The following is a 27047-nucleotide window of genomic DNA, read 5'->3' as shown; positions in this document are numbered from 1 at the left end:
GTGTAATCTTGGGCAAAGTCACTTAGTTCTCTGAGTTTCATTTCCCCCTCTCAAAGGATGTGATATTTATGTAAACCTAATTTGAAAAATTGTAAAGTACTCCATAAGGATGGAGCCATGATCTCTTATTCAGCACTGGATTACTGTACCTGGTACGTAGGAAGTGCTGACTTATTAGAAACAAATAGCACACATCATATGAAAGACTTTTAACACTATTAAAAGATGGTTTCTATTATTTGATTGATGAAAAGCTCAGTATATAACAATCAAAAGGTAAAGGATCAGAGATACTGAAGTAGATGATTATACTTGCAAAATATACTAATTCATTAATAGTAACACTGTAGGCTTCTACTATTTCATCAATGACAATTGTACAAGTACTTTTCTTTCATTGGTATAAATAGTTGACATAAATGCCTGATTACCATATATAATGTTGAGACATTAGATGATGCTATATATCAAAAGACCAATACTTGTTACAAGTAAGTCATGTGTGTGGTCATTTTAATTGATTTTCTTTTGATCAACCTTACTGAGGTATAATTTGTGTATAACAAACAAGACTTATTTTAAGTGTACAGTTCCATGAGTTCTGACAAATATAATACCCGCGTAACCACCCTAGCAATCAAAATATAATCAAGACAGTCCCATCAAAAAAGTTCCTAATGCCCCCTGCAGTCAGTCCTCTCCTCCACCTCAGATAATCACTGACTTGCTTTCTGACACTATAGATGAGTTGTATTTTCTAGAATTTGTCGTAAAATAAAATCATACAATGTCATTGGTTATTTTAAATCTATCTAACACATGGAGACTGAAGATTTTGTGTGACTTTCCTTTCTCAGGCCTTTGGAAAAAAGTTAAAATGATCATACTATTTTTCATAGCTCTTTTTTTCACTAACCTAAATGACATCTGCTAATAAGGAAGAAATTTCTTAAATCAGTCTAATTTTTTAAAGTCAAACTGAGAAAAACAAGTAGTGAAACAAATTTGAAGAAAATATCATAATCTACTGTTGCTTGCTTGTATAATTGTCAAGATTATTCAATATTTCTAATAAAAGTTTTTCATCACTATAAAATAGTAGAAAATCTAAATCTAAGGTCTATATATTTTCTGCCAAGCAGAAAAACTGAGGAAAAATGGCCCAAGTTCTAATGCATCCAAGTTATTTTTAGTTTCTCAAATTCATGTAACATCCCAAGTACTTCAATTATCAAAGAGGAAAAGGCAAAAAAGATCAATAAATCCCTCTAGAACATCATTAAATTTTAACTTTATCGAGATATAATTCACATACCATAAAACTCACCCATTTAAAGTATACAATTCAATAGTTTTTAGTATATTCAGAGTTGTGCAACCATCACCATACTCCAATTTTAGAACATTTTTATCACTTCAAAAAGAAATCTTGTACCATTAAATTTTAGATGTTACACTAGCATCTAAAAGAGAAAAGCTCTTTCCCTAAAACATTCACTTCTATAATTATCAAAAATAAAATTAACCATGGAAGAAATTGAGAAAACGTATTGAAATTTTCTGTGGAAATTTGAGCTGTGGTTAAGAGTTGTCAAGAATGCACACACACACACAAGTGCACAGGCTGAATTACTTTTTAGACTCCTAGCACAGAATGAAAATCTCAAGAGCTTTAGTTGCATAAATTAGAAGGGCATACCAAACATGTTCTAGGTGGGTCTGATGGCCTTAGTTTTTAAAAAGTAATTCAATATAAGCCTAATAATGCATAAACCAAAGCCTATTTCATTTTATTAAGAATCTTAGGAAACCTACCCTTACTTATTTTAAATAAAATAAACTGCCTGTTTAAAAAAAGAAAAAAAGTTTGACTGACTGATATATGGACTTCATAGTATCAAATAATCTTTTTGCCATTTATATAATGTTAACTAAACAATTCCTCTTTAAAGATGTATTAGTTATTATTACAAAGAATACAGTAAAGAGGAAAGTAAAATGTAGCTTTGGTAACTTTTACAGTAGAAAAAAAGTTGAAAACATTTGTATGTCACAACATTTTAAAAGAAAAATATTCAGTTATTATACAAATTCATATTTCCAAGTTTAAAAAACTCCTCTCAGTTCAACAATAAGATTTCAAAATATTTATGCTGAGCAACCCCTGAAACTAAAAGTTCATAAATGCCAAAAATAACCAGACCATTTATGAGGTAATTTAAAAAAAAAACCATATAGTAAACAGAGCTTAAATGTAGTCCTAGATTGAACCTGACAAATACAATTTACAAAGTTCTTTAAATGACCATTAAATTTTTAAATAAGTATTTCTGCATGGAAAAGCTTTAAAAAGGGTACTTTTACCAAGTTACATTTATGAAATGTAAAAGGGTAATATCTACTTCTAAACATGATTCTATTATGTTACAGAAGAAGTTTTAATAAAATTGTAGATAACATATGGTTCTATAGAAAGAAAATAAGAGGCAGTGAGGTAATCTTCACCAAGGGAAAAAGGGTGTGTAAGAAGAGAATACAATAAGTCAGAGAAGGCAGAGAGAGAAACCTTCATAGCAAAGGATCATGGGACTAAGCCAGAAACACTGAAAAAGAGTTTGGCATTATCTAATGAAGTTGAGTCTTCATATAGCATACAACCAAGCAACTCAACTCCTAGGTACATTCCCTAGAAAAACTTTTGCATGTGTGCTTCAAGAGGCACACACAAAAATGTTCATAGCAGCACTGTTCACAAGAGCCCAAAACAGAAAACAACTTGAATGTCCGTTGGCTGGAGAATGGATAAATAAATTTGAGTATATTCATATAATGGAGCATCATACAATAGTGATAAAAGAACAAACTATACTAAACAATTTATCAAATCTCAGAAACATCATGAGGAAAAAACCAAATCCCAGAAAATTACATTCCTTGTATAAGGCTCAAAAGCAAGCAAATTCAGTGTATTATTTGGGTATCTAAACACAAAGTGTAGGATAATGGTTACCTCTGATGGAAGAGCAAGGAAATGGTGAACAAGAAAACACAAGGATATTATGTGCTAGATCTTGGGTATTTATTCATTTTCTGTTTTGCTTTATAACTTACACATATGTTTCACACATATTCTTTGGAATGTACCACATAATATTTATATAAGATAAAGAGAAAAAGAATCCTACAGCTAACCAGGTCAACAGAGATCATCTAGTCTACAGCTGACCTAGTATAAATACTAAGCCCATGAAGGATTACTTCATATCTTGCAGTTTGGCTTGCATAGTGTTTAAAATTTTTAGAATTAGTTGCAATATTTAAAAAGCAGTAACAATTAAAAATATTCAGTTTCTGCTTTTCTTGAAAATTAAAGATACAGTTACATTGGGCCTACAATAAGATAAGGCAACAACAGACCAAAATTGAGTTACAGCTGCTCTCTTTAGAAGAGCACATATTATCTTATTCGCCATGGTCCCCCTACTCCTGGTTCCTTTATACCCACCAACTTTATTCATTTACATTAGTTGGTTAGCCCTGTGGCATCAGAGTCTGAGAACCAGGATCTGATCCAACACCTTCATTTTATGTTGCAATTGAGGTTCTGAATGATTATGTGACTTGCCTAAGGTCACACAGCTTTGACTGGCTAAGCCTCAGTGGCCTTTTCAAACATCTTACTGTTTTCCACTTTCTATTTCCTCAATTATGCATGTTTTAAATGAATATACTGTTTCTGAAAGTAAGGGACTACACAGGAAGCTCAGCAGGCATTAATTAGAACATATTACGCATGCTCATTAATATAAAAGTAGTATTAAAATACAATGATTAATAAAAACAAGAATAAACAAATGGGACCTAATTAAACTTACAAGCTTCTGCACAGCAAAGGAAACGATAAGCAAAACAAAACGACAACCTACGGAATGGGAGAAAATATTTGCAAAAGATGAAACTGACAAAGGTTTGATCCCCAGAATATGTAAGCAGCTCATATGACTTAAAAAGAAAAAAACAAACCCAGCCCAAAAATGGGCAGAAAACCTAAACAAGCAATTCTCCAATGAAGACATACAAATGATCCAATAGGCACACGAAAAATGCTCAACATCACTAATTATCAAAGAAATGCAAATCAAAACTACAATTAAGTATCACCTCACACCAGTCAGAATGGCCCTCATTCAAAAGTCCACAAATGATAAATGCTGGAGAGGCTGTGGAGAAAAGGCAACCCTCCTACATTGCTGGTGGGAAAGCAGTCTGGTGCAGCCACTGTGTAAAACAGTATGGAGATTCCTCAAAAGACTAGAAATAGACTTACCATATGACCCAGGAATCCCACTCCTGCGCATACATCCACAAGGAACCCTAATTCAAAAAGACACCAACACCCCAATGATCATAGCAGCACTATTTACAAAAGCCAAGTCATGGAAACAGCCTAAATGTCCATCAACAGATGACTGGATAAAGAAGTTGTGGTATATTTATTCAATGGAATACTATTCAGCCATAAAACAACACCATAACACCATTTGCAGCAACATGGATGTCCCTGGAGAATGTCATTCTAAGTGAAGCCAGAGAGAGAAAGAAAAATACCATTTGATATCACTTACATTTAGAATATTAAAAAAAAAAAAAGAAGACGACAAGTAAACTTAAATATAAAACAGAAAAGACTCATAGACATAGAAAACAAACTTGTGGTTGCCAGTGGGGAAGGGGGGTGGGAAGGGACAGACTGGGAGTTTGAAATTGGTAGATACTGACAGGTATATATAGAATAGATAAACAAGTTTATACTGTACAGCACAGGGAAATATATACAAGATCTTGTGGTAGCTCATGGTGAAAAAGAATGTGAAAATAAATATACATATATTCATGTATGACTGAAAAATTGTGCTGTACAATAGAAATTGACACAACATTGTAAACTGAATGTAACTCAATAAAATAAAAAAAATTAAAAAACAAATATTATGATTAAAATAGCTTCTCATTGCCAAGAAATATTTCTTCATGAGTTCCCCTACTGTGACAAGGACCACTTTAAAAAATATATATATTTATATAGCAACTTTATTGAGATATAACTCACATACCATTACAATTCACCCATTTAAAGTGAATTCATTGACTTTTAGTATGTTCACATCCTATACCCCTAAACTCATCCAGTCCTCGGCAACCAATAATAATGACCACTTTTTAACAAAGTAACCAAGCCCATTGTACCATTAGTAAGGATACAACACAAACCCAACATTCTTAATCAGTTTGTATTAAGATGTTTCTGTACCCCATTTTAGGCAAAAGATCTCTAATTAAGAACACAAGAAATTCAATATTATCAGTGGGAAATTAAAAGTTAGATAATATAGTATACACTTTTCCTCCAACAAGAGAATTAAGTTATTTTAAACTCTAGGGATTATTCTATCTATAGACCACTGGTCTTAAAAGAAGACAAGTGATACTAACTAGACAACTGCTTAAAATAACAGCTGCAAAGGAGTAAGAATATATGATACCTAATGTAATTCTTAAGGCTAGGTGTGAATTTTGGGATACCAATCATGTGAATTATACCTGAAGGTAGTTTTTGAAAGACTGTTTTTTTTTGTAACTGAAAAAAAAGTTTCAAGTTTATTTCAATTCTTTGAGATTATTAAATTTCTAGGTTTGGTGCAAAGCATGGGAGCAATCACCTAAAAATAAACATTACAAAATCATTGAACCTAGTGATCTTAAAACAGTACAAGCAGTCCTCTCTCTAAATACAGAGGTTTAATTTTGAAAGAATTCCCAGGAACAGGTGGTAACCAACATTGGGTTTAAACTCAGTGTTCTATTTTTCAACTCTTAGTCTAATCCAATTGCAGAAGTTGTCATTTGCAGATTTTTGAGGGCCATTTTGCCATTATAAAATTCTTTCAACAAAATATGTCTCATGTGTTTAACTGGAAAAATAACTATTATGATCAGTTTTTATAAATTACTAAGATGATAAAGATTCTTTTACTCAGGGTTACATTCTTTTGGGAACCGTTGCCACAATGGCGCTGAGAATTATTTTTAAAGAACTGATGCTGAGAAAGCAAAGAATAATTAAAACACTGAGATCTAAATTATTAATATGTAATTAATTATGCTACCTGATTAATCTTCTAAGACTTTTTGTGAAAGATGACAATTATCATTACCTCCCTTGATACAAATGAAGAAATCAAGGCATAGGTAATTTTATTTATTTATTTAAATGGAGGTACTGGGGATTGAACCCACACTATCCCTGAGCTATACCCTCCCCCATCAGACATAGATAATTTATTAAAAACAACCATATGAATTTGTTCTAAAAAATGATCAGTTATCTATATGTTGACTACACAATTCCATACCACTAGTTTTTAACCAATTAAGTCTACATAAGCAGCTAACCAAAAGACTGCAATAGACATAGTACTGCTCCTCATTGCTGGTGAAATCTCAACTAGTCTTTTTGGCCTTGATATTGTGCAATATTATTAACTGGGTACTTTCAGAATTTCATTATAACTTTAGTTCACCTCACAATAAAACTCATAGTCTTATGGATCTCTTGCAGCAAAAAACACTCAGGTTATCACTATCAAAATGTTCCCATGATTGAGCATCTGAACTACTTGCAATAACCAAACTCATTAACTCCGCACAAAACCTGTCCCCCTATCTTTCTGTTCCTTGCTGGGGGAGGGTAGGGGTGAGTAACAATACCAACTATCTAGTCACTCACAGTTAAACTGGGAAGCATTCTAGACTTGCTCCTCTCCTTTAATCCCAAATCTAATCAACAGGTCCAGTCAATTTAATCTCCTAAATATTTGTCAAATTTCCCTCTGCTATCATTCCTACCACCACAGCCTTGGTGGTTTAGGCCCAGATCTTTCACCTAGATCCTCCTAGATCATTTCACGTCTCTTAACTGTTCTCCCTGACTCTAGTTTTGCTCCCCCAAACCATCCTCCACGCTACAGAACCAGATCATTATTTTGAAAGCACAGTTATGACCATGCTGCTCCCTTATTTAAAACCCTACCATAGCATCCTGCCACCTATCTAAAGGACAAACTCCAAGCTCCTTAGCATGTCTTACAAAATTTTCTATAGTCTAGCCCATTCCTGTCTGTCTCTCTAGTTTAGTCAACTTCTTAAGACTGTTTTCTCTGTGCATTTACTCACATTGTGCTCTTAAATGGTCTCCTTCCATTCTCATCAAAGCTTTCTTTACCTGTTTACCTTTTACTCATTGATTAAAACACAAATGAGGTCTTTTCTGATCTCCCCAAATATAGTTAGATGTCCCGTCTTTGTTTCTGTCATACCTTTTTCATACATCTATCATTGCAAGACACAAATGAGGTCTTTTCTGATCCCCCCAAATATAGTTACATGTCCCTTCTATGTTTCTATCATACCTTTTTCATATATCTATCATTGCAGTTACATTCTGTAATAATTATCTATGATTATGTCTATTTCCTCCACTAGAATGTGATCTTGTGGTCAAGGAATGTGTCTTATTAATTTTTTTTATCCCCAGTATCTAAAACTGTCTGAGAATAAACATTCAATAATTACTTAATGAATAAATATCTCTACGTTATTTTTAGAACTATACAAAAGCATTTGATGTCATTTGCAGTAATAAGTGGCAGAAACTTTTGTACCACAGTAGTCTGATTATTCAGGAAAACTATGGCAAAGTTGGTGGTGCCCTGACTCACTGCTCCTGGGCAAGAAAGTGAAAGAAGTTTCTATTACTCAAATGAATTTCTATGGACACAGCCATAGTCACAGTTACAACAAAAACCTTTCATCCAGTCATTCAAGAAATAATTTGAGGCCCTTTTATAAGCTAGGCCCTATTCAAGACATTGAGGATGTCACTGCCTTCAAGGTGCTATTATTCCAGTGAAAGGAGATAATCAGTAATCAAATAAGCAAGATAGTTTCAGATAGTGATCAAGTGCTACGAAAAAAATAAAGTGGAATGAAGGTTTCTACTTCAAATTGGATGATCAGAGAAGGCCACATTCAGCAGGGACTATTTGAGGTGAAATCAAATGTGAAGGAGTCATTCATGTAAAGATCAGGAGGAAGAGCACTCCAGACAAGCACACTGCCCCTAAAGTGGCCCTTAACTATGACATGAGCGAGCAATCAAGAGAAGACCAGTTTGGCCCTAGCACAGCAGAAGAGAGGGAGAGTAGTACGAGATGACAATAGAAAGGTAGGGGACAGATTATGGTTCACTGGGCCACGCAAAGGTGTCTGGATTTTAATTTAAAGTGAAGCAGGAAGTCATCGGAGGATCTTAAGTGGGGAAAGGACATGATCTTTAAAGATCACTCTGCCAGTTCTGTGGGGAATGGATTGCAGGGAGTGGGCAAAATTGGGAGGGAGATCATTTAGGAAGCTACTGCAGTTAAACAGACAAAAAATAATAGTGATTTGGAAAAGATGTTTGCTTTTGTGAGGATTAATTGGGATAATGAAATAAAGTGCTAAATTCAGTGTCTAATACATAGGCACTCAAAAAATAAAATGGTGTGAGATAACAGAAGATATATATTGGTCTCTGCCCCAAGTTCCTGGCACAGAGCTCCTAAAATCCTTAGAATTTTCCAAGTGATGAGAGCACTAGGATTATCTCTTGTTCTAATGAGGAGACTCTGGATGGGCTCCTGGGTAGGGGCTGATCGCCAGAAAGACCAGGATTAAAAAAGAAGCTTAGAATGTTCAGCCCACTTCCCATTTTCCAGGGAGTGGAGAGAGGCAAGCAATGGAATTGCTTGGTGGGGGAAAAAAAAACAACCCACATTTGGTTTCTCCCTACACAGGAAAAAGACATACTGGTTGAAAACAATTTTTCCAATTAAATGGTATCTATTACTATTAGTTTATGCCTATGAAAAAATCTTGTTTATAGGATATGAACATCAAGATCCCTGAGACAATAACTTGGGAAGTTACTGACCACCTGTGGCTAATGACCACAACTCTCAAAGTGTAAGAAGGAAAACCGTTACTCATTTAACAAAATTTGTTGAGGACCTACTCCGAACAAATTATGAACAGGTGTGCTGAGCCAGCACAGGAAACTGGATTAATAGATAATTAATCTGAAGGGATCTGAGAAGAGTAGTTCAATCCCTCATTTTACAAACAGCAAAACTGTGGCCCAGAGAAAGAAACTGCTGTTCCTCCTAAACTGGAAGATGTGAGAATCATGCCCTAGTCTGCCCCAATGACAAACTATGACTAGGTAAGATTTTCATTAACAAAATAAACCAAATGTTTTTAATGAAATGCTAGGTGGGCAGCACGTTAATGCACTATGCCAAGAAAAATGTAATATTTATATAAACCCTTTAATAACAGTGCTTTGCACAGGGTAAGTGCGCAATAAATGGTAGCTGTTACTTTCAGCTGTATGGTGTTTGGAAGGCTGAGTGCATGACGTCTACCTGGCATCAACTGCTTGACTAAATTGATAGTAGAGCCACAGGACTTCTAAATGAACCCTTCAATTTTCCAGGTGGAAACAGCGAAATCTAAAAGGGCCAAATGATTTGCAAAGCCAGCCACAGTCAGTGAATTAGAGCCAAGACCAGACCCTGGATCCTCAGTCTGGTTTCCATTACATGTCATAGATCTGCAGTTTAGCTATAATGCAGGTGTTAAAACTTTTATAAGAAGGTAATGAGAACAGAGCTGCTACACCTGACTTTTTTCAATCCTTTTATTAAAGTCATTATTGAGCTGTAATTTTGATATAAGAATCAACAATGCATATTGGGAATATACAGTCATGAGTTAACAACGAAACAAGTCTTGGTTGCAATTCTATTACAGACACCTGATGAACGGATAGGCTACCAGAGCAGCTGTTCTATGTATGGGCTGAAGTAGAGATTATAAGCAGAATACAAATACAAAGGAGAAAAGGATTTAAAACGTTCTCCGAAACACGCTTAAAATGTGACAACAGGTGCACATCACTAAGAAACTGAGATCAACTCTTTTGGTTTACAGCAACAACTGGTTTGTTTTAAGCAAAGACTAATAGGGAGTCTAATAAAAGCATTGGGAGACCAAGACTAAAAGCCACAAGGCGAGAACAGTCGTAGCAAGCAATTCAAAAGTTTTCCCTTTCACAAAGAGTGGAAAGGCCAACCGTGAACTTTCAGGTCCTTTTGCTTATTGAGATTAGGATGCCCTCCCCCTACTCTCATAAAAATAAAAAATAAACTCTGTATGGAAGGAAAAACGGGGCCAATCTGTGGTGAATTAAATTAAACTCAACAAATATTTCCTGAAAAGTCTACTGTGTGTAAACCGCTGCGAAAGACGCTTGCCTTGCCTCAAAGACCTCAGAATTATATGGGAGAAAGGAGGAGAATGGGGTTCACGGAAGCACACAAATAACCAAGTCGGAATAGGAGCGCTTTAAGAGAGGTTCCAGTCAGGGGCTCTGGGTTCAAAGGCAAGAGGACTTCGAGACGCCGAAAAGTTCCATGGGAGAAGTGGGGAAGAAGGGTAGGAGAGTGGGTGAGCCTTCGGACAACCCGGAGAGGCCAACTCCCGGTTCCCTCACAACCGCCCGCCTCCTCACGCGCTCGGCCGGCGCCAAGGCTCGGGACCAGGCCACCCCGTCCCGGTTCTGCCCAGCCCTTCTCACCTCGGACACTCTCAAATTCTCCCTCCGTCAACCCTGTCTGAGGACAGGAGAAGACAACGCCGACAGGAGAGAGCCCCAAGGCGGGAGACCGAAGCGTTCTGTCAGCTCCGAGCTTGAGTTTGCTGCCAGGCCGCATCCCCGTGGCAACGACACCAAGCGCCGGTTCGAACGCCCGCGCCGACTCCCGCGCGCCGCCAGTCTCGCCCCGCCCACCAATGGGAATCCATTAAGTCGTGGACGTGGGCCGCCTTCTCTTCCAGAAGACCAATCAGGGACCCGAGGGAACAGTAGGCGTAACGCTCAAGTTCCGTCTTTCAACCAATCAGTCCGCTTAAATGAAGATCTCGCGATGTTCTAAGTGAAAGAACGGCACCTTTGAGGCGGGTCAAGAATACTTCTGCCACATGCTATTGGTCTCCCTAAGCGCAACTGAGCTCTTCGGGTTGGTCGACGTACCCCCGGTCTCTGTCCAAGGCCCGCCTCCTGCCTCCTCCTGCTTGGGGTGAGTACCCTTACAGAGGGACCTCTGGGTTTAGTTCTTCTCGGAGGAACGAGGCTCGAAGCGATGGGAGTCTGCAGCTGATTAACTTTCCGTCGCTGCAGGGTCAGAGCTGGACGTGCCCTCCTCCAAGCTGGCAGTGAGGCGTGGGCAGGCCAGGCCCCAGCCGCTCACAGGGCCTTAGTTTTCCTGAATAAGCAGGGAGAAGGGAGGGTGACATGGCCCTGCGAACCTTGCTTGCCCCCATGCAAGTGGCGATCGGGTGGGTCGTCGGAATCCCAGAGTGCCGGGTTTAGGGCCCAGCGACCGAGCGTCTTACCTTCCCCTCCCTGGGCCTCAGTTTTAGCTTTGTTGTTACCCGTTATACCCTGTCTACTTTCCACAAGATGTTTTACATTTTCAAATTGCTTCATTTACTGAATGAATAATATTGTGGCGATTATGGCAGAACTAAAGAAAGTCACAGGGGAGTACTACTGCCTAAAACATAACTTTCTTTCTCCTAGTTGTGACCTGCTTTGAGCCCTATGTATTTATTATATGTATTAAGGAAAAAAACACATATTTATACATATACATATATAGGACAGCTTAAAATAAACTGAATGCAATCAAATAGCCAATTGTAGCTAATATAGAGTCGAAAGTTGAGAGCAATGATGTTGGAAGATGGGCAGATCTGCTTTTGAGTCACTACCCAGACACATCTCAGCTATTGTTGACTTTTTCCTCTTCTGAAAACTTGCAGTAGTGCCTCAGGGGCAGTTGTGAAGACTAAGGGAAATAATGAAGGTAAAGCATTTGGCACAATGCCTGGCAAGTAGTAACTCCACCGGGAAAAAAAAAAAATGAGAGCTATTATCTTCATATTAGAAACAAGCAAATATACTAGCCAATGGGGCCAGTAGATTTACTGTAAAGGACCCAATTTAGCTCAAAACTTGTCAGTTAAATAACTAGTAATTAAGGAACAATTCATTCTTCAAAAGAGTGAAATTTCTTCCTAGTACTTATATTAAAAGGAATTTATCTTGTGGGACCTTTTACATAAGTAATATACATGGTGTGATGAACAGTGTGTTCACTATTGGTTTGCAGAAAATATGAAAAGCCATTTCTTGATTCAAGTGTTGATAAAAGCTAAGTGCATGCCATTAAAACATAACCTAGAGAAGCTTTTGGATGACCTTTTATGATACAAGGGTTAAGAGTGACTCACATATTCAGTACTTATGATATGTCAGACCTTACATATACATTATATAACATGAATGTAGGTAGTTTCCTCATTTTACAAATGAGGAAAACGAGGCCTAGAGAAGTTAAATATTTTGCTCAGAGTAACACAACTGTTAAATTAGGGGGCTAGGTCTTTCTCAGTGCAAAGCCAGCCATCTTTTCTATATTGTGCCATGCTGTTTCTGACTGAAAGAAGATGAAATTCTTGGAATGCCAGATGTACAGGCAGACTTATCCAAATGAAAGGCAGTGGGCTGCAGAGGTACCTACAGTGGGAGAAAAATCTTTCTCTAGTAGGAAATTTCCACCTTGGGAAATGAAGAGATGGGATGAGATGATCACTGAACTCTAGACCCATCTGTTCACTTACCTTGTGGGTGGTCTACAGCACTTCAAATTCAACTTGTCCCAAACAGAAATCATTAGCTGACATTCTGCCTCTACCTCCCTTCTACCTAGTCACTCAAACCAAACACTTCTCTCTCTCCCTTGGACAATGAAACATCAAATAGTGTTGATATTCTCTTTGCGATCTCTCTCAAATTCCTTCCTTCCTCTCCGTTCTCACTGCTTCTGCCTTCATTTAACTCTATTATCATTTGTCATCTGGACTGTTGGCAAACGGCTTGTAACTGGTTGGTCTCCTTGAGCTGGAGGGCATAGTTCCGTGGTAGAGTGCATGCTTAGCATGCATGAGGTCCCAGGTTCAATCCCCAGTACCTTCATAAAATAAGTTAGTAAGTAAATAAACAAACCTAAATACACCTCCCCCAAAACTATAATAACTGGTTGGTCTCCTTGTCTTTAATCTTTTATTCTAATTCTTTCTTCACTTTCCTTGCTGCCAGAATGTCTCTGTAAAATGTCAATCTGACCATGTTACAGCCCTGCCTAAAGCCAGTCAAAGGCTCCTCATTGCCTACAGAATATAAACTAAACTGTTTATCGGTGAAATGCCATCTTGTGCTTGAGGAGTTTTGCTCACACTCCTCCCTTTACCTGGAGTGCCCCTTGCCACCTTTATTCTCCTGGTAAACTCCTAGCCATCCCTCAGTGTCATTATGGGGTACCCCTTGACCTAAAGATAATCACTCCTTTGCTACCATTACATCTTACACATATCCCCCTGATGCACAAAACACAATGTGTAACTTGTCTGTTTAAATACCTTCCTCTTTCACTAGTATTCAGCTTCATACCTACTCTTCAGTCCTGTCACACTGTCTGTCTCATGGGACACACTCAGCAGACATTAGATGAGTAATGAATCCCTTCAGGCTATACCAGAATTCCCCGTGTTTGCTTTCCAGGATTGGACAGCAGATGGCACTAACAGGCCACTTAACAGATCTGCTTCACTAGAAACGATTTTTTGTCCCAACCTTGTCTGACTTTGGTCTCATCTTAGAAGCCAATATTCACGTCATTACAGGTGAAATCTGTTTCCTCCCTCAGCCAAATAGCAAAGATGGCAAGATGACTCAGCAGCTTGGTCTCAGTGAAAGAGGAGAGTGGTGGATGTGCAAGGAAAAGTGTAGTTGAGGGAACATTTTCTTTGTCTCAATTTATTCAATCTATAGTAGTGGAGGACTTTTTTCTTTCTTTTTTATTTTTCTCTTTTTGTTGTTTCCTTTTTTTTTTAAGCGGGGAGGGTAATTAGGTTTATTTTAATTTTTTTTAATGGAGGTACTAGGGATTGAACCCAGGATCTCATGCATGCTAAGCACACACTCTACCACTGAGCTATACCCTTCTCCCCTCTATTTTTGTTGTTAAAAGAGAGAACTTTATTCAAGGATGGGAGGCTCATATCTATTTTCTCCTTTGAAAGGGAAAGAGGGACTTGGAGAATTGGAGAAATGACCATTATGAAGGGGGAAGTGAGAGGAAGCTGAGCAGTCACAGAGGTGCTTGTGGTCAGGTGCAGTGGCCTCCCTCCTTGCAATGGGTAAGCCTGGGCAAATTTCCTAGACACCAGTGCCCTAAGTTAGGTGCCTGTGTACTTGTCCAAGGCTAGCGTCAAGCATGTCCCCAAGCTTGGGAATCCTCAGGCTACTGGGTATGGTTTTCAACATGTGGTTTCAGGCTCCTACTTCCCAGAAAAAAGCAGAGAAGACCTAGAAACCTTTATCTGACAAGCAAAGTTAAGGGGCCTCAGACTACACTTAACCCCTCCAGCCTTGTCTTTGGGCACCAGGACCTTCATCTATACGCCCCTCCAACTAAAACCTATTCTGTGGGAAGGATTCCAGCTAGACTTCTTAAAAACTCTCCATATGAATATAGATCAAAAAGTGGGAATTTTGGAACTGGAAGTAATTTTATAAATTATTTGCATGTCTTCTCTCAGGGCCTTTGTGCCCTAAGCCCTGCTCTTTCACGGTAAGCAAAGCTGTATAAATGAAAAAAAAAAAAAATACAGACTTTAGAGTTAGACTTACTTGGATTCAAATGCCACCATTCACAGACCAGCTATGCCTTTGGGCAAATATTTTAACCTTTTTGAATCTCAGTTTCCTCACAAAACTGGAGATAATAATCCTTATTATGAAGAGTTATCCTGAGCTGTAGAAAAGATACATATAAAGAACCTTGCACAGGGTAGATGCTTAATTGAAACAGTTTCTGCAAAAGCGATTTTAGACCATGAGGAACAAGTTAGGTGGAGGATTTGGGGAGCGCTTTCTGTATCTAAAGTTGCATTAGTGAAGGCTGTTGGGGTTGAGCTATGCTTGCAATAGCACTCTGATTAATTTGATGAAAATACTGGAACACAACATATCAGCAGAGCCAGTTATCTGTGAATTATTTTTTGGCACCTAGGTCCTGAACCTCCTAGGCTGTGAGGGAGTTGCATATACAGAGAAAGCCAAAAGCACTTTTCCTTTGCTTCTGGAACCTTCTGATGACATTGAGGGTTTTTTTGTGCAGGTTTTTTTTTTTTTTAAACCACCTAAGGCACTTTGCCACTTTTCTGAAGTGTGAATTGCCTGCTGTCAGCCTGGAGTTCTCACCTCCGCAATCCTGGCTGCAGGCATATTTTGCATATTGGATGCTATGTTCTTTAACCCCCTGAGGTTTGAGTCCACTCAGAGTCCGTGTGGGTGTGTGTGTGCGTGTGTGTGTATGAGAAAGAGAGAGAGAGAAAGAAACCTGGCTACTTTCAAACCCCAGGACAGCTTCAGCTCCGTGGTCTCCAGAAAAACAGAAACCTCCAACAATAGCTCCATTGACTTTTATGTAAATGGCACTCTTCAGGAAACACTGGGCTATTTCCCAAAGTCCCAGAACACACCCTGAGCATTTGTTTGAGTGGGAGGTGGGGAGACAGTTCTGTTGAGTCAATGAACATCTGTTGAGAGCTGCTGTGCTGGGTCCCAAGGAGACAGCTTAGAGTCTGGCTCTTACCTGCCAGAGGTACAGACAGAGATTTGCCATACTAGGTATGCGTGCTTGTGGGTGCTTTGTACTGTGTCCACTTAGCTAAGCTGGAACTAAGTTTCCCAGGATTCCCTTCCTGTATGCTTCCAGGTTAGGGCTGACCTCAAAATTTTGCACATGATTTGGAAAGCTGAAGTGAAGGAGCAGCCAGTATGCTGAAGGACGGAGCGGGGTAACAGGCATGGTGGCAGTGCAAACCTTTTGACACTGATCTGCTGGCTCACCTTGTTGGCGCAGGACAGCATCCAGGCCTGCAGCTCCTGGACTTCTGCTGAATCTACTCCTTAAGCTACTCTGAGTCCTGGGCCAAGTGTACATTCAGCTCTGTGGCAAAGGGCTCCAGCTTCTCCTACAAATCACCGGAGGCAGGAGCTTGGAGACAGTGAACACGAGTCGATTTGTTCTCACAGGTTCCAGTTTTCCTTGCTCTCTTCCACTTCACATCCAGCTTTCCTTCCCAACTGCTGGCCTCACTGACCTAGAGAGATTTCAGGCCTAACACCAGATACAGAGGCGACAGAGTTGCATGGATTTCTCCATCAGCTTCCATAATTGCACAAGGTCCAATCCTTATACTAAATTCTTAATTTTCTGTTGCTCATAGTGTTCTGTGTCTCTGATCAAACTCTACAGTAGAAGGTTATTCAAGCCATGACATCTGAGTTGCTTCTGAAAGGATGCGGAGGAGGCTGCATGTCTGGGGAAGGAGGGAGAAATTCTAGAGGACAGCTGGCTTAAGCCAAGCAATTGAAAGGGCAAATAGCCTTTCTAGAAAAAGCTGACCCCTCTGTGGGTCCAGAGCATAGGCAGAGAGTGAACATCTCATCCCAGCTCTTCATCCTAGTTCTTCTGGTCCCACTGAGAAGAAGCACCATCAGTGGGTCTGGTTCTTAGACGCGGTCACCCCTGAACATTGGTATATACTGAGATACATTTTTGCTAGAGTGCACCACTGTGACCAACCTAAACCCTCTCCCCAGAGGAAAATACTTGCCTGCTCCTCTCTCCCCAGTAGTCCTGCATGGCCACCCCAGGCCTGTCTTTCTTGCCACATCCCACCCCATGCTGTATTAGTGATGGCAGGAGTGTGGAGGAATGCCCTGGGGCTTCCTGTCTTAGGCAGAGCACTGTGCCCTCTAGTCTTGGATCCCTAAGCTTTTCCAGGGATTCCAACATCCATTCCATGGGATTCTACCAAGGCAGGGGCAAGATGCCCTATACCTATAACTTGCTAATACTTTCTGAGCATCTTCATAGGAGGATGTGGGATCAGTTACCTGTTTCTGCCTGAATGTGGAACCAGTAATTTGAAATCTTTGTTCACCTTTCTTTGGTGACAGGGTGCTTCCTTCAGTTTTCCAGAATAAGGAAAGTTCTCAGCACAAATAGGGAGACCAGGGAAACAGAACACAATGTTTAATATAAGCCTGATACTGGTTTACAGCTTATGAAACTTTAAACTTAAAAAGGACTGCACTTTACATTCTGTTATGAGCCATTCTTTTTCCACTTAGTATGTCTGAAAAATCTTTTTACAAGCAGCCTATGTGGCTCCACCTCATTTTTAAATTGGCTTCCTAATATTCCATCATATAGATACACTGTACTTTTGTAACCATTCCCATATTGATGGATATTTCTTTCTTCCTTTTTTCTTTAAGTGTGTGCATCTTACACATGTATTTCTACACGTCAGGGTGACTAGAAATGGAATTCCTGGGTCTAGGGGAATATGCATTTTATATCTTGATAATTATTACCAAATTGACCTCCTAAGAGGATATGCTAACTTACTCTCCTGCCAACAGCATATGAGAACATAGAGCATTTAGAAAACCCACTTTGAGATTATTTCCAATCCTTAAAAACTCCCGTTATAGGTTTAGAAAGGTTTGGAAAGGTCACAGTGTTGGGTGTGTTTGGTTTTTTGGTTAAGGAACCACTATTCTCTAGAGAATCATTACCATCTGTTGGCAATCCTGAGAATTGCCCTGGAACAGCTTTCAGTTTGAGTCTGATTTTTATGCCTTTGACAGATGCAAGCCCATTTTGATCGAGCACTAAAAGGGGGCTGTGGAGATCATCAGCTCCTACTCCAGCCCCCTTCTCTGCATCAGCTCTGCTACCCATGAGCACTAGCTCCTTCTTTGGTCCTGGAATTGTGCAGATGAGGCCCTGCAACTTGGGCCTCTCCCTGCATGGGCCACTCTCTCAGGCCTTCTCTGCATTTGAGACACTTGGTTTTCTTCCAGTTATGCCATCTCACCTCAGGACCTTTGCCCATGCTGTCTCCTCCACCTGGAACACACTTTCTCTCCTCCTTCCCTTTGCCAGCTTACCTTTTACTCATCCTTTACTTCTCTAATCAAACATCCCTTCTTCCAGGAAGCATTCCTTGATCCCTCAGGTGAGGTCAAGTTACCAATCATACATTTTCCCCTGTGGAACACACACCTTATTGGCAATTATTTTTAAATTTGCTTAACTATTTGATTAAAGTCTGCTTCTCCCACTAGAATATAAACTGCATGAGGGCAAAGGCCAAGTACAGTACTTAGTACATAGTAGGTGCTCAATAAATATTTGTTGAACAAATAACACAAATTTTTCTTTACCAGGACCTTATATAAAGGATCTTCCATGTTATTTGTTACCTTGAGCACATACATGTCTTCCTTCAGATGATGAATTTTTTTCACTTCTACAGATATTCCTGCTCCCTTCCTGTCTTTTGCTGTTGACATTTTTTTCTGAAATGGAAAAAAGGCTAAGTAAATTGGAAAAGACTAAAAAAAAGTCTGTCTGTATTGTATTTCTGATTATAAAATTAATAAGTGTTCTCTGTAAGCTTCCAAATAATACAGAAATATATGGAGCAGAAAATGAAAGTCTCCCCATAATCTCATTCCCCAGAAAACAGTATTAATGATGTGTATCCTTCCAGACAGTTTTCTATGCATATTGAAATGTGCTGCATGCTTATTACCTGCCAGGCACTGTTCTAAAGCACTTTATGAAAGTTAAGTCATGTAACCCTCACAGCAGCCCTTTACAGTAGCGCTATTGTTATCTTGTCTTACAGTTGAGGAAATTGAGGCTTAGGAGCTAATCACACAGTCAATAAGTGACAGATTCAGAACTTGAACCCAGGCTCCAGATTCACACTCTTGATCATTCTGCTGGTTCGCCTCTGATGGGATGGGAAAGAGACTTTCTACCATGTGTGCCCCTTTATACTTTGAATTTTGAACTATGTGAATGTAGAACATTCCAAAACAGATAAAAGACTAAAAAAAAAAAAATCAATAACAAATAAGTTTTTAGTACACCAAGCTATTCTTCCTAAGTGACCCCTCTGTGAGCCATCAGAAACCACACTGATGGGGTCTCTTTGCTCCAGAGACTCAGGTTGGAGGTTGAGGGAAATGGGAGTGTGGATTTGATGATAATATTGTACTGCAGCTCTCCCATTCCCAGCATCTCTCCAGTTTCAGCAGTGAGTTCGCTGCTGAGGATCTCGTACACACACACACACACACACACACACACACACACACACACACACACACACACACACACACACACACACACACACACCCCGAGCCCTGCTTTAGCAGGGAGACCTGGAGGAGATAGCATAGAACCACACCAACAGGTAGGGGCCAGGGTCCCACAGTTACACACAAAGGCCCGTCTCTGATCCCTGGTTTCACATTGGTCCTGCTGCCTTTTTCCCTTTTCTGTAGGTAACGAGGTCACTGTTAGCCGGTGTGTGCTGCCCCCCAGTATGGATCTTCCTGTTTTGTGTAACTTACCGCATCTTCTTTGTTAAGCCTTCAGATAGACCATGGCCCTGAGAGCATGCGGCTTGATCATCTTCCGAAGACGCCTCATGCCCAAGGTGGACAACACTGCAGTTGAGTTTCTACTGCTGCAGGCATCCGATGGCATTCATCACTGGACTCCTCCCAAAGGTGTGAGGCCAGAGGGGCTGGCCTTTGGGGAAATGCCAAGCCTTGCTCAGAAATCCACCCTGCCAGGCACCCTACAAGGCTTGCTTCTCAGTGATTGTGTAGGAGGAGGGTCTGGTCCATGCCAGGCCAGAGAAGAACTGGAAATAGAACTCTGGGACTAAATCCCAGGGCAGAAGCAGCACCTGGTTTTGTATCATTCACCAGAGCACCAGCCTCTGCGGTGATGTCTGGGTAGCAGAAGAAGCACTGGGCTGGGAATTGGGGACCTTGGGTGGAGCCATTACTGGGCTACAGCTCAGGAGCCTAGGGTGAACATCCCTGAGACAGAAGGGAGCAGGGCCTTGAAAGGCAAGTGGGGTGGTGGAGGGGTAAACAAGGCTCCAGGGTTGGAGGAAAACAAGGAAGTGGGAACAGGAAATAAAATTTGCACATCTGAGTTTCACTAGGGAGAAACAAGGTGCAAAAAAGAGACAGAAGTGTCACATATACTATGAATAGAAATATTCACACTTGTGCCTCCTGATCACCTGAGTCACACGGCATGGTACCTCTCATTGAAAGATTTCAAAGGACCTCTCTGAATTTTTTCCTGCTTGGACCTGGGGGAGAAGTTACCCTTTTAACATTGATGGGCAGAATGCTGAATGGATGCTTTTGGGCAGGCTGTGCTCAGAGACTCCCACACAGTAGGAGGGAAGGTGGGGCTGGATCACCTCTCTCACCACCAGCATCCCTCCCATCTTCCTCCCCTGATGCATTACCTACCTGTCTTTGTGGACACGGCTATATGTGGTGCTGTACAGAGAAAATTCCCCAGCAGCCGTGAGCTAGAATGGGTTTTTAAGTCCAAACTCCTGGCTGCTTTCTGTGGGAGCTGTGCAGCAGCAGCTGACTCAGGGTACTGCTATGAGGACCCCTGGGAAGGAGAAGGCTAGGATATAGCCCTGTCTTTGAACCAACCAGGGAATAGCTAAGAATTTCTGCTCCCCATGAGCTCCTGAACCAGGAGGCCCCCAGCAACTTGCTGGAGCCATGTGTTGACAGAGGCTGCCAGACCCCTCCCAGGCCTTCTCGGCCCCCTGGGTAAGCTGAGAATTTGCAGGGCGGGCCTAGAGACAAAGCTGAGGGCTGCTCCCAGTCTGCAGAGCTTCAAGTTCTCTTAGAACAGCTTCTTGGCAGTCGTCTGCTTGGGTTTGGGTCTTGCCAACAAATTTTCTTAGAACTGGCTCTCAGCTTGTCCTTAGTCTAAGTTCCCATCAGGACTTTCCCTATGAAACTGGAATCTGGCCTTGCTCAGTTAGAAAGACGAAAACAATTTGGAAAAGCCTTGATAGCTACTTGGAAACAGCTGCTGGTGCCGTGGTGCAGGGTTTGGAGCCTAACTGTTGGCCCTGGGACTTCAGGGACCAAATGCAGACAGTGTTAAGTCCTCACTGTGGATTGTAGGCGAAGTGCTCCCTCGTCAGCCTGCTCCCACCTGGCAAGAAAGAACTGCTCCTCCTCAGGAAAACCACATTAATGTCTCCAAGGGAATGGTCTCCCTGAGAACATGGGATGAGGAGAGCTCCAAAGAATAAGAAAGCAGAGGTTAGAGGGAGGCTGTCTCTCTTACCATCAAAGAGCTGTATTCTAGACCAGACTTGCCAAATACATGGTCTGTTTCACTCTCTGTAGAGAAGATGTGGTGGGGAAGGGGGACTGCCCAGACACCACAAAGCCAGACACGCCCTGCCCTGCACCCCATTCCTAGGCATGTTAGGATATTGCCAAAACCGAGCAAACAGCTAGAAAAGTCACCAAAGACCCCAGCTTTAAATTATCTGACCTGGAAAGTCCAGCTTTGTTGAAGATTTTATCCTCCTCCTCTTCCTCTTTTCTCCTAACCAGGCCATGCAGAACCAGGAGAAAGCGACTTGGAAACAGCCTTGCGGGAGACTCAGGAGGAAGCAGGCATAGAAGCGGGCCAGCTGACCATCATCGAGGGGTTCAGAAGGGAGCTCAGTTATGTGGCCAGGGAGAAGCCTAAAACGGTCATCTACTGGCTGGCAGAGGTAAAGGACTACAACGTGGAGGTCCGCCTCTCCCACGAGCATCAGGCATACCGCTGGCTGGGACTGGAGGAGGCCTGCCAGCTGGCTCAGTTCAAGGATATGAAGGCGGTACTCCAAGAAGGACACCATTTTCTCTGCTCCACAGCGGCCTGAGCTGACCAGAGTAGGGTCATTTGCCTCAGTAGGATCCTTGAGGACTTTCTGAGATGAACCCGCCTTCACTTCCGGGGAAGTCTTTGGCTCATCATAGCACAGAGCAGATAAGTTAGTAAAATCAGCTGAGGACTCTCAGAAGCATGCAAGCAAAACTCTCAGCTTGGTGGAAAGGAAGGCAAAGGAGGAATTAAAAAAAGAAAAAAGGCCAGGCCCAGTGAGTGCATCCTTAAACTTAATGAATAAACGTCAAGCAGCTTATCTGTCCTTCTAATCTGCTGTATTTATTTCATAGACTCTTGCCCTGGGTGGGGAGAAAAGCTAGAGTGAATCAGAGCTCTGACCTTAGCTGAAGAGAATCCTGTGTCCAAGCACTCCACCCCAGAGAAGTTGAGGGAGTCAGAATAGGAGAAACCCAACACTGCCAGGGTAGCTCTCCTGCCTCTGGAACTCCAAGCACTCTCATCCCACCCCACTGGTGTGCCCGTGACATTGTGACATGTAGCGGGCAGGATATACAAGCAAGTGGGACTGGAGCATAGCAGTTGGGTCTGTTATACAGTCGGCCCTCCATATCCGTGGATACCGAGGACCGACAGTGGGACTCAAACATCCTTAGAACTTGATAATCCACAGCGGGTCCTGGAACCAATCCTCTGCGGATAACTTAGGACAACTGTACTTGCTAATGTATCTCTTCCCGGCACCAGGTGCACACAGTGTAGGTGCTCAGTAAATGTTTCCTAAAATTAGAGACCCAAGAAACACTGGAACAGATCCCCAGTCACAATCAGGAGAGGAGGGACAGCCAACCCTGGGCCACCAGGTCAGCAACACACACACTCCAACCTCCCAGCCCAGTCCTGACTCCCACAGTCGGCATGGTTGTGAGTATGACCAAGGTCATTGGTAAGAGGCGTACAGAGGCCTGGGGGCTTCGCTGGTCCACCCAGCAGCCCTGTCACTACCTCGTGCAGTCCTCACCTGCCGCTGCCTTCTGCACCTTTAGCAAGACCTCATCGTCGGCGTTTCTCTCTTCCCTCCTACTCCTTTTCTCCACGATTCAACTGTAAGACCCAGAAGCACAAGAGTTGGGTCTCAGCCTTCTTTCCCCTTGCTACTAGGGCTCAAGGAATGCAGGGCAGGTGTTAGATCCTCCAGCCCTTCCAGGAGCTGTTAGCAGCTGAATTCATGTGGATTTCATTAGAGGGTTGTTGCCCAATGAAGTGCAGAAGACTGGACGGGAAGGGGCACTGGCAAAGGTCAATGTGGATTACCAGGGTCAAGAACAGCCACCCCCAGAGGAAGGAGAGAGAAGTTACCCAGGTCTTAAACAGGCTTCCAGATGTTTTCAGTCACTGGTTCTCCGTGCAGACAGGGCAGAAGTACTAGCGAACAGGATCTTGGAGCACTGCCAGGGGCCTGAATGGTTTTGTTCCTCACCCCTCTGAGCAGCACTCTCTGAAGGAGGCCTGCTGCAGGAAGTTTTTGGAGCTTAATGTTCTCTTTTCAGGCCAGCAGGGACCACATCCCACTGATTTAATAAATGCCTGCTGGGCAGTGGTGCCAAACCACAGACTAGCTGCCTCCTAACAAGGGCTGGCCTTCCCCGTGCACTCAGCATGGGAGGCTGTGGGATCTCAAGATGCTAAGACCTCATACAACAGAGCTGGAAGGGCCTAGAAAATGATCTGATTTTGCTGCTTATTTTTTTACCTGGGGAAATTGAGGCTTAAGAAGGTAGATGGTCCTGGTGGCTGCCTATTTGTGGGGTCCTTTGAGGATGAGGTGCCAGAGGGAATACTCTGCTTTAAAATATCTTGTATCGCTTTGGAGTCACTCCTCTGGGCCTTACAGTGTTTTCCATGAAAACACAGGTACTCTGGAGAAGCAGGGAGGGGGCAGGGGGTGGAGTTCATAAATTACATTCAGCTGCTCACTCTGCAGGAAGAATTCACAGAAGGGTGGGACTGGGCCAGGTTACCGGAGGTGGATGAGGGCGGGAGAGAGAGGAACTGAGATTGGGATGTAGCAGGTGAGCAGGCTTCATCGTCATCACCACTTTGCTTCTGGCCACCAGGGGCTTATTCAAGAGCGGTGGGGCCAAGACCACAATTTTCCCTTCATTCTGAGGCCCTCAAGCTCCAGAGCCTCTCCTCCTCCTGATGTAACCACCTGTCCTATAAGCGCCATCCTGTTTCTCCACCTACACCCAAAGAGGCTCTTCTTGGAGTTGCACCTGTTTTCCCCACTACTACCTGCACCACCCCAGAGTGAAGAAGCATCTGACAAACTAACCCTCACCAGGATGGTCACTAAGTTGCCCTCTCCTAGGTGCATCTGATAGAGGCTCTGGAAAACCAAAATGCTCTCTTGACTCCCAAAAGCAATACCTTACACCCCACAGTAAACACTTGTTTGCGAATTGAAGACCCAAAAGAATGAAGTTATAAGGGTAGAATTTAAATTGAAAGCCTATGGGCAGTATGGGACCCCCAGTGGAGCCCCCACATTTGGGGAGCAGAGGCTGACTTCTCCATCAGTCCAGCTCGTGCCCCAGCCTGTCTGCCCCTTTTCTAGAGGGGGGCAGTGCCAGCCTTGCTGCTGCCCCTTTAAGGTTGTGCTGCAGGTGCCCAGTAAGACTGGCTCTCTGCCTTCTCCTAACCCTCCCCCTTCACGTCCATTCCCCTTCTACTCTGCCTTCTGCTCGGCATTGTGTCATAGGAAGTTCTCAACAGGACCCCCTGAGGAGGGGAAGGGGGGGCTAGGGAGGGAAAAAACAACACTAGGATACTGACTACAGAGGCATGGCCTCTTCCTGTTCTTCAGACCTGGAACCCCCAGGGACAAAGCCTCTTCCTCTTCAGTCTCTCCCCCTCCTAACCTAACCTAACCCCACCCCGAGCCAGACTCAGGGCTTGCTACAGAAGACCAACATTTCTCCCCTCCCTTAATGGGTGAGGGGGTCAAAAGGTACAAACTTCCAGTTATAAAATGAATTAAGTCCTGGGGATGTAATGTAGAGCATGATGACTGTAGTTAATAATACTATATTGCATATTTGAAAGTAGATAGGAGAGTGGATCTCAAATGTTCTAATCACAAGAAAAAAAATTTTTTTTTGTAATTGTGTATGGTGATGGCTGTTAACTGGACTTACTGTGGTGATCATTTAGCAATATATACAAATATCAAATCATTACATGGTATACCTGAAACTAATATAATGTTATGTCACTGACACTTCACTTAAAAAAAAAGAGAGAGAAGAAAAAACATCAGTCTTTTCCTGTATAGCCCATTAAAATGGTAAAGTACATTGGGGAAAAAAAAAATCTCTCCCTCCACCACACTGCTGGAAAGATCCCTAGGCATGATGAAGCAAATGGCTAGCCTTAAGATAAAAACTAGGTTGTTCCTTGGGAACTGGGGTGTGTACCAGAGAGGGGAGGTGTCACCAGAAGTCCCACTGAGTCTGACAATGGCAGGAAAGGAAATCACCCAGTTGCCACTGTAGTTTTCTTCAAGGCTAGGTCTGGGCAGGCCCCCCCTTGCAGGGATGGGCTGTGCAGCTGTTCCCAGAACAGAAGGTAGTAGTTCTTCAAAATATGCTTATAAGTATGTGAGCATGAGCAAAACAGAAACAGAGCTGCAAAAATGATTCAGATCTTAGAGGTCTTGAACACCAGAGCTAGAATTTCTCCCTAAATGACATGATTGAATTTCAGAAAGATTTTCTTGGCTGCCATGTGGATTGAATTGAAAGGTTTGAGACTGGAGTTAGGAGTCCACTGCAATGGTTGAGGCTAGAATTGATAAGACCTGATATGGGATAGTGGCCAGGGGTTGGAGAGGTAAACACTGGCATTGGACTTAAGGAGAGAAGGGAACAGAAAGCTCAGTGAGGGGAACTGGCAGAAGAAGACTTGCTCTGGAGCCAACCAGGGTGAGGGATACTTCACTCAAATCTGGGGGAACAAGAGCAAAGATCCTCTTAAAAAACATATCTGGATCTTAGAGAGAGGGCTTGGCCAGAGTTCAGCAGATTCATATAGCACTGGAAGGGAAACTGAGGCAGACTCTTAGGGTGCACATGGTCACAGAATGGGGGTGGTAGGCCTCGGTCTCAGATTTCCCACAGTGGTCACTCAGTCCCTCCTTATCACCTCTGGAGAAGGGAGCATCCCATTATTGCATACCAGTCTCTGCACCTCCACCTCCCAGCCCAGGGGTACAGAAAAGACCAATGGGGAATTCTGGCCATGACAAGGCTGCTGGAAGTGCCATGGAGGAGGGGCAGCCCTCTCTCTCCACCCAGATGTGCAAAGAGACAGAGATAAATCTGGAATGTACAAGACGTGCTGGCAGGGATTGGGGGGGGGGTGGACAAGGCTCAGAGAGGGCAGAGTTTCGGGCATCCTAGCAAATATAGGGGTAGAGACAGCTTCTAGCCCAGTTCCTACTCCCCACCATCTCCAAAACCAGTTCTTTCTCATGGTTCCTACCATTCCAGCCAGCTCCCCACCAACTTCTTGAACCTCTCTTTTTTGTTGTCATGGGGGAAGGGGAAACACTCCCTGGCCTAGAATCAGGCCCACTGGGTGGCAGCTTCAGAGACACACATTTTAGCTGGCTCCCCAACCTTAGATGTATACAGGCCAGGGCTGGGCCACACTGTAGGAAGATGGGTGAATGCTGGGTGGGAGATTCTAGGTATCTAGATGCAGAACACCAGGTTCCAGTCCAGTTTTGGTTACTAACCTGCTGTGTGACTCAGGACAATGCCCTCCTATCTCAGTGTTTTTTGTTGGTTCATCTGCACTTTTGTGATTAACTAAGTCAATAGCAGAGGCCAGACTAGAAACCAGATCACAAGCCAAGGGCCAGCTGGCTGGGATTTGGCCAAACAAGGGCACTCTTCCCTTTGGTCCTGCCCCAGCACACAGTGAGTGCTC

General features: G+C 42.3%; 2 protein-coding genes across 3 annotated transcripts in view; one reads left to right on the top strand and one right to left on the bottom strand.

Moving 5' to 3' along the window:
• Nucleotides 1-11016, bottom strand: part of KIF24 (kinesin family member 24) — a 59641-nt gene extending 48625 nt beyond the window's left edge. The window contains 1 exon segment of the mRNA XM_014557628.2: nucleotides 10736-11016. The gene's annotated coding sequence lies outside the window, so the exon portion shown is untranslated.
• An 86-nt stretch (nucleotides 11017-11102) lies between these two features.
• On the top strand, nucleotides 11103-22366 carry NUDT2 (nudix hydrolase 2). 2 transcript variants are annotated; one of them, XM_014557632.2, is made up of 3 exons: nucleotides 11103-11237; nucleotides 19748-19888; nucleotides 21776-22366. In XM_014557632.2, exons 2-3 carry the CDS (start codon nucleotides 19762-19764, stop codon nucleotides 22090-22092), a joined length of 444 nt encoding a protein of 147 aa, XP_014413118.1. In that variant the 5' UTR covers nucleotides 11103-11237; nucleotides 19748-19761; the 3' UTR covers nucleotides 22093-22366. The 2 variants fall into 2 exon arrangements, with proteins under 2 accessions (XP_014413118.1, XP_014413119.1); XM_014557633.2 differs by lacking the exon at nucleotides 11103-11237 and adding an exon at nucleotides 14306-14421.
• Nucleotides 22367-27047: the final 4681 nt, after the last annotated feature.

The sequence above is a fragment of the Camelus ferus genome, chromosome 4 (genome assembly GCF_009834535.1).
Source record: "Camelus ferus isolate YT-003-E chromosome 4, BCGSAC_Cfer_1.0, whole genome shotgun sequence".
In the NCBI taxonomy this organism is placed as follows: Eukaryota; Metazoa; Chordata; class Mammalia; order Artiodactyla; family Camelidae; genus Camelus; species Camelus ferus.
This window is presented reverse-complemented; position numbering and strand designations above follow the sequence as displayed.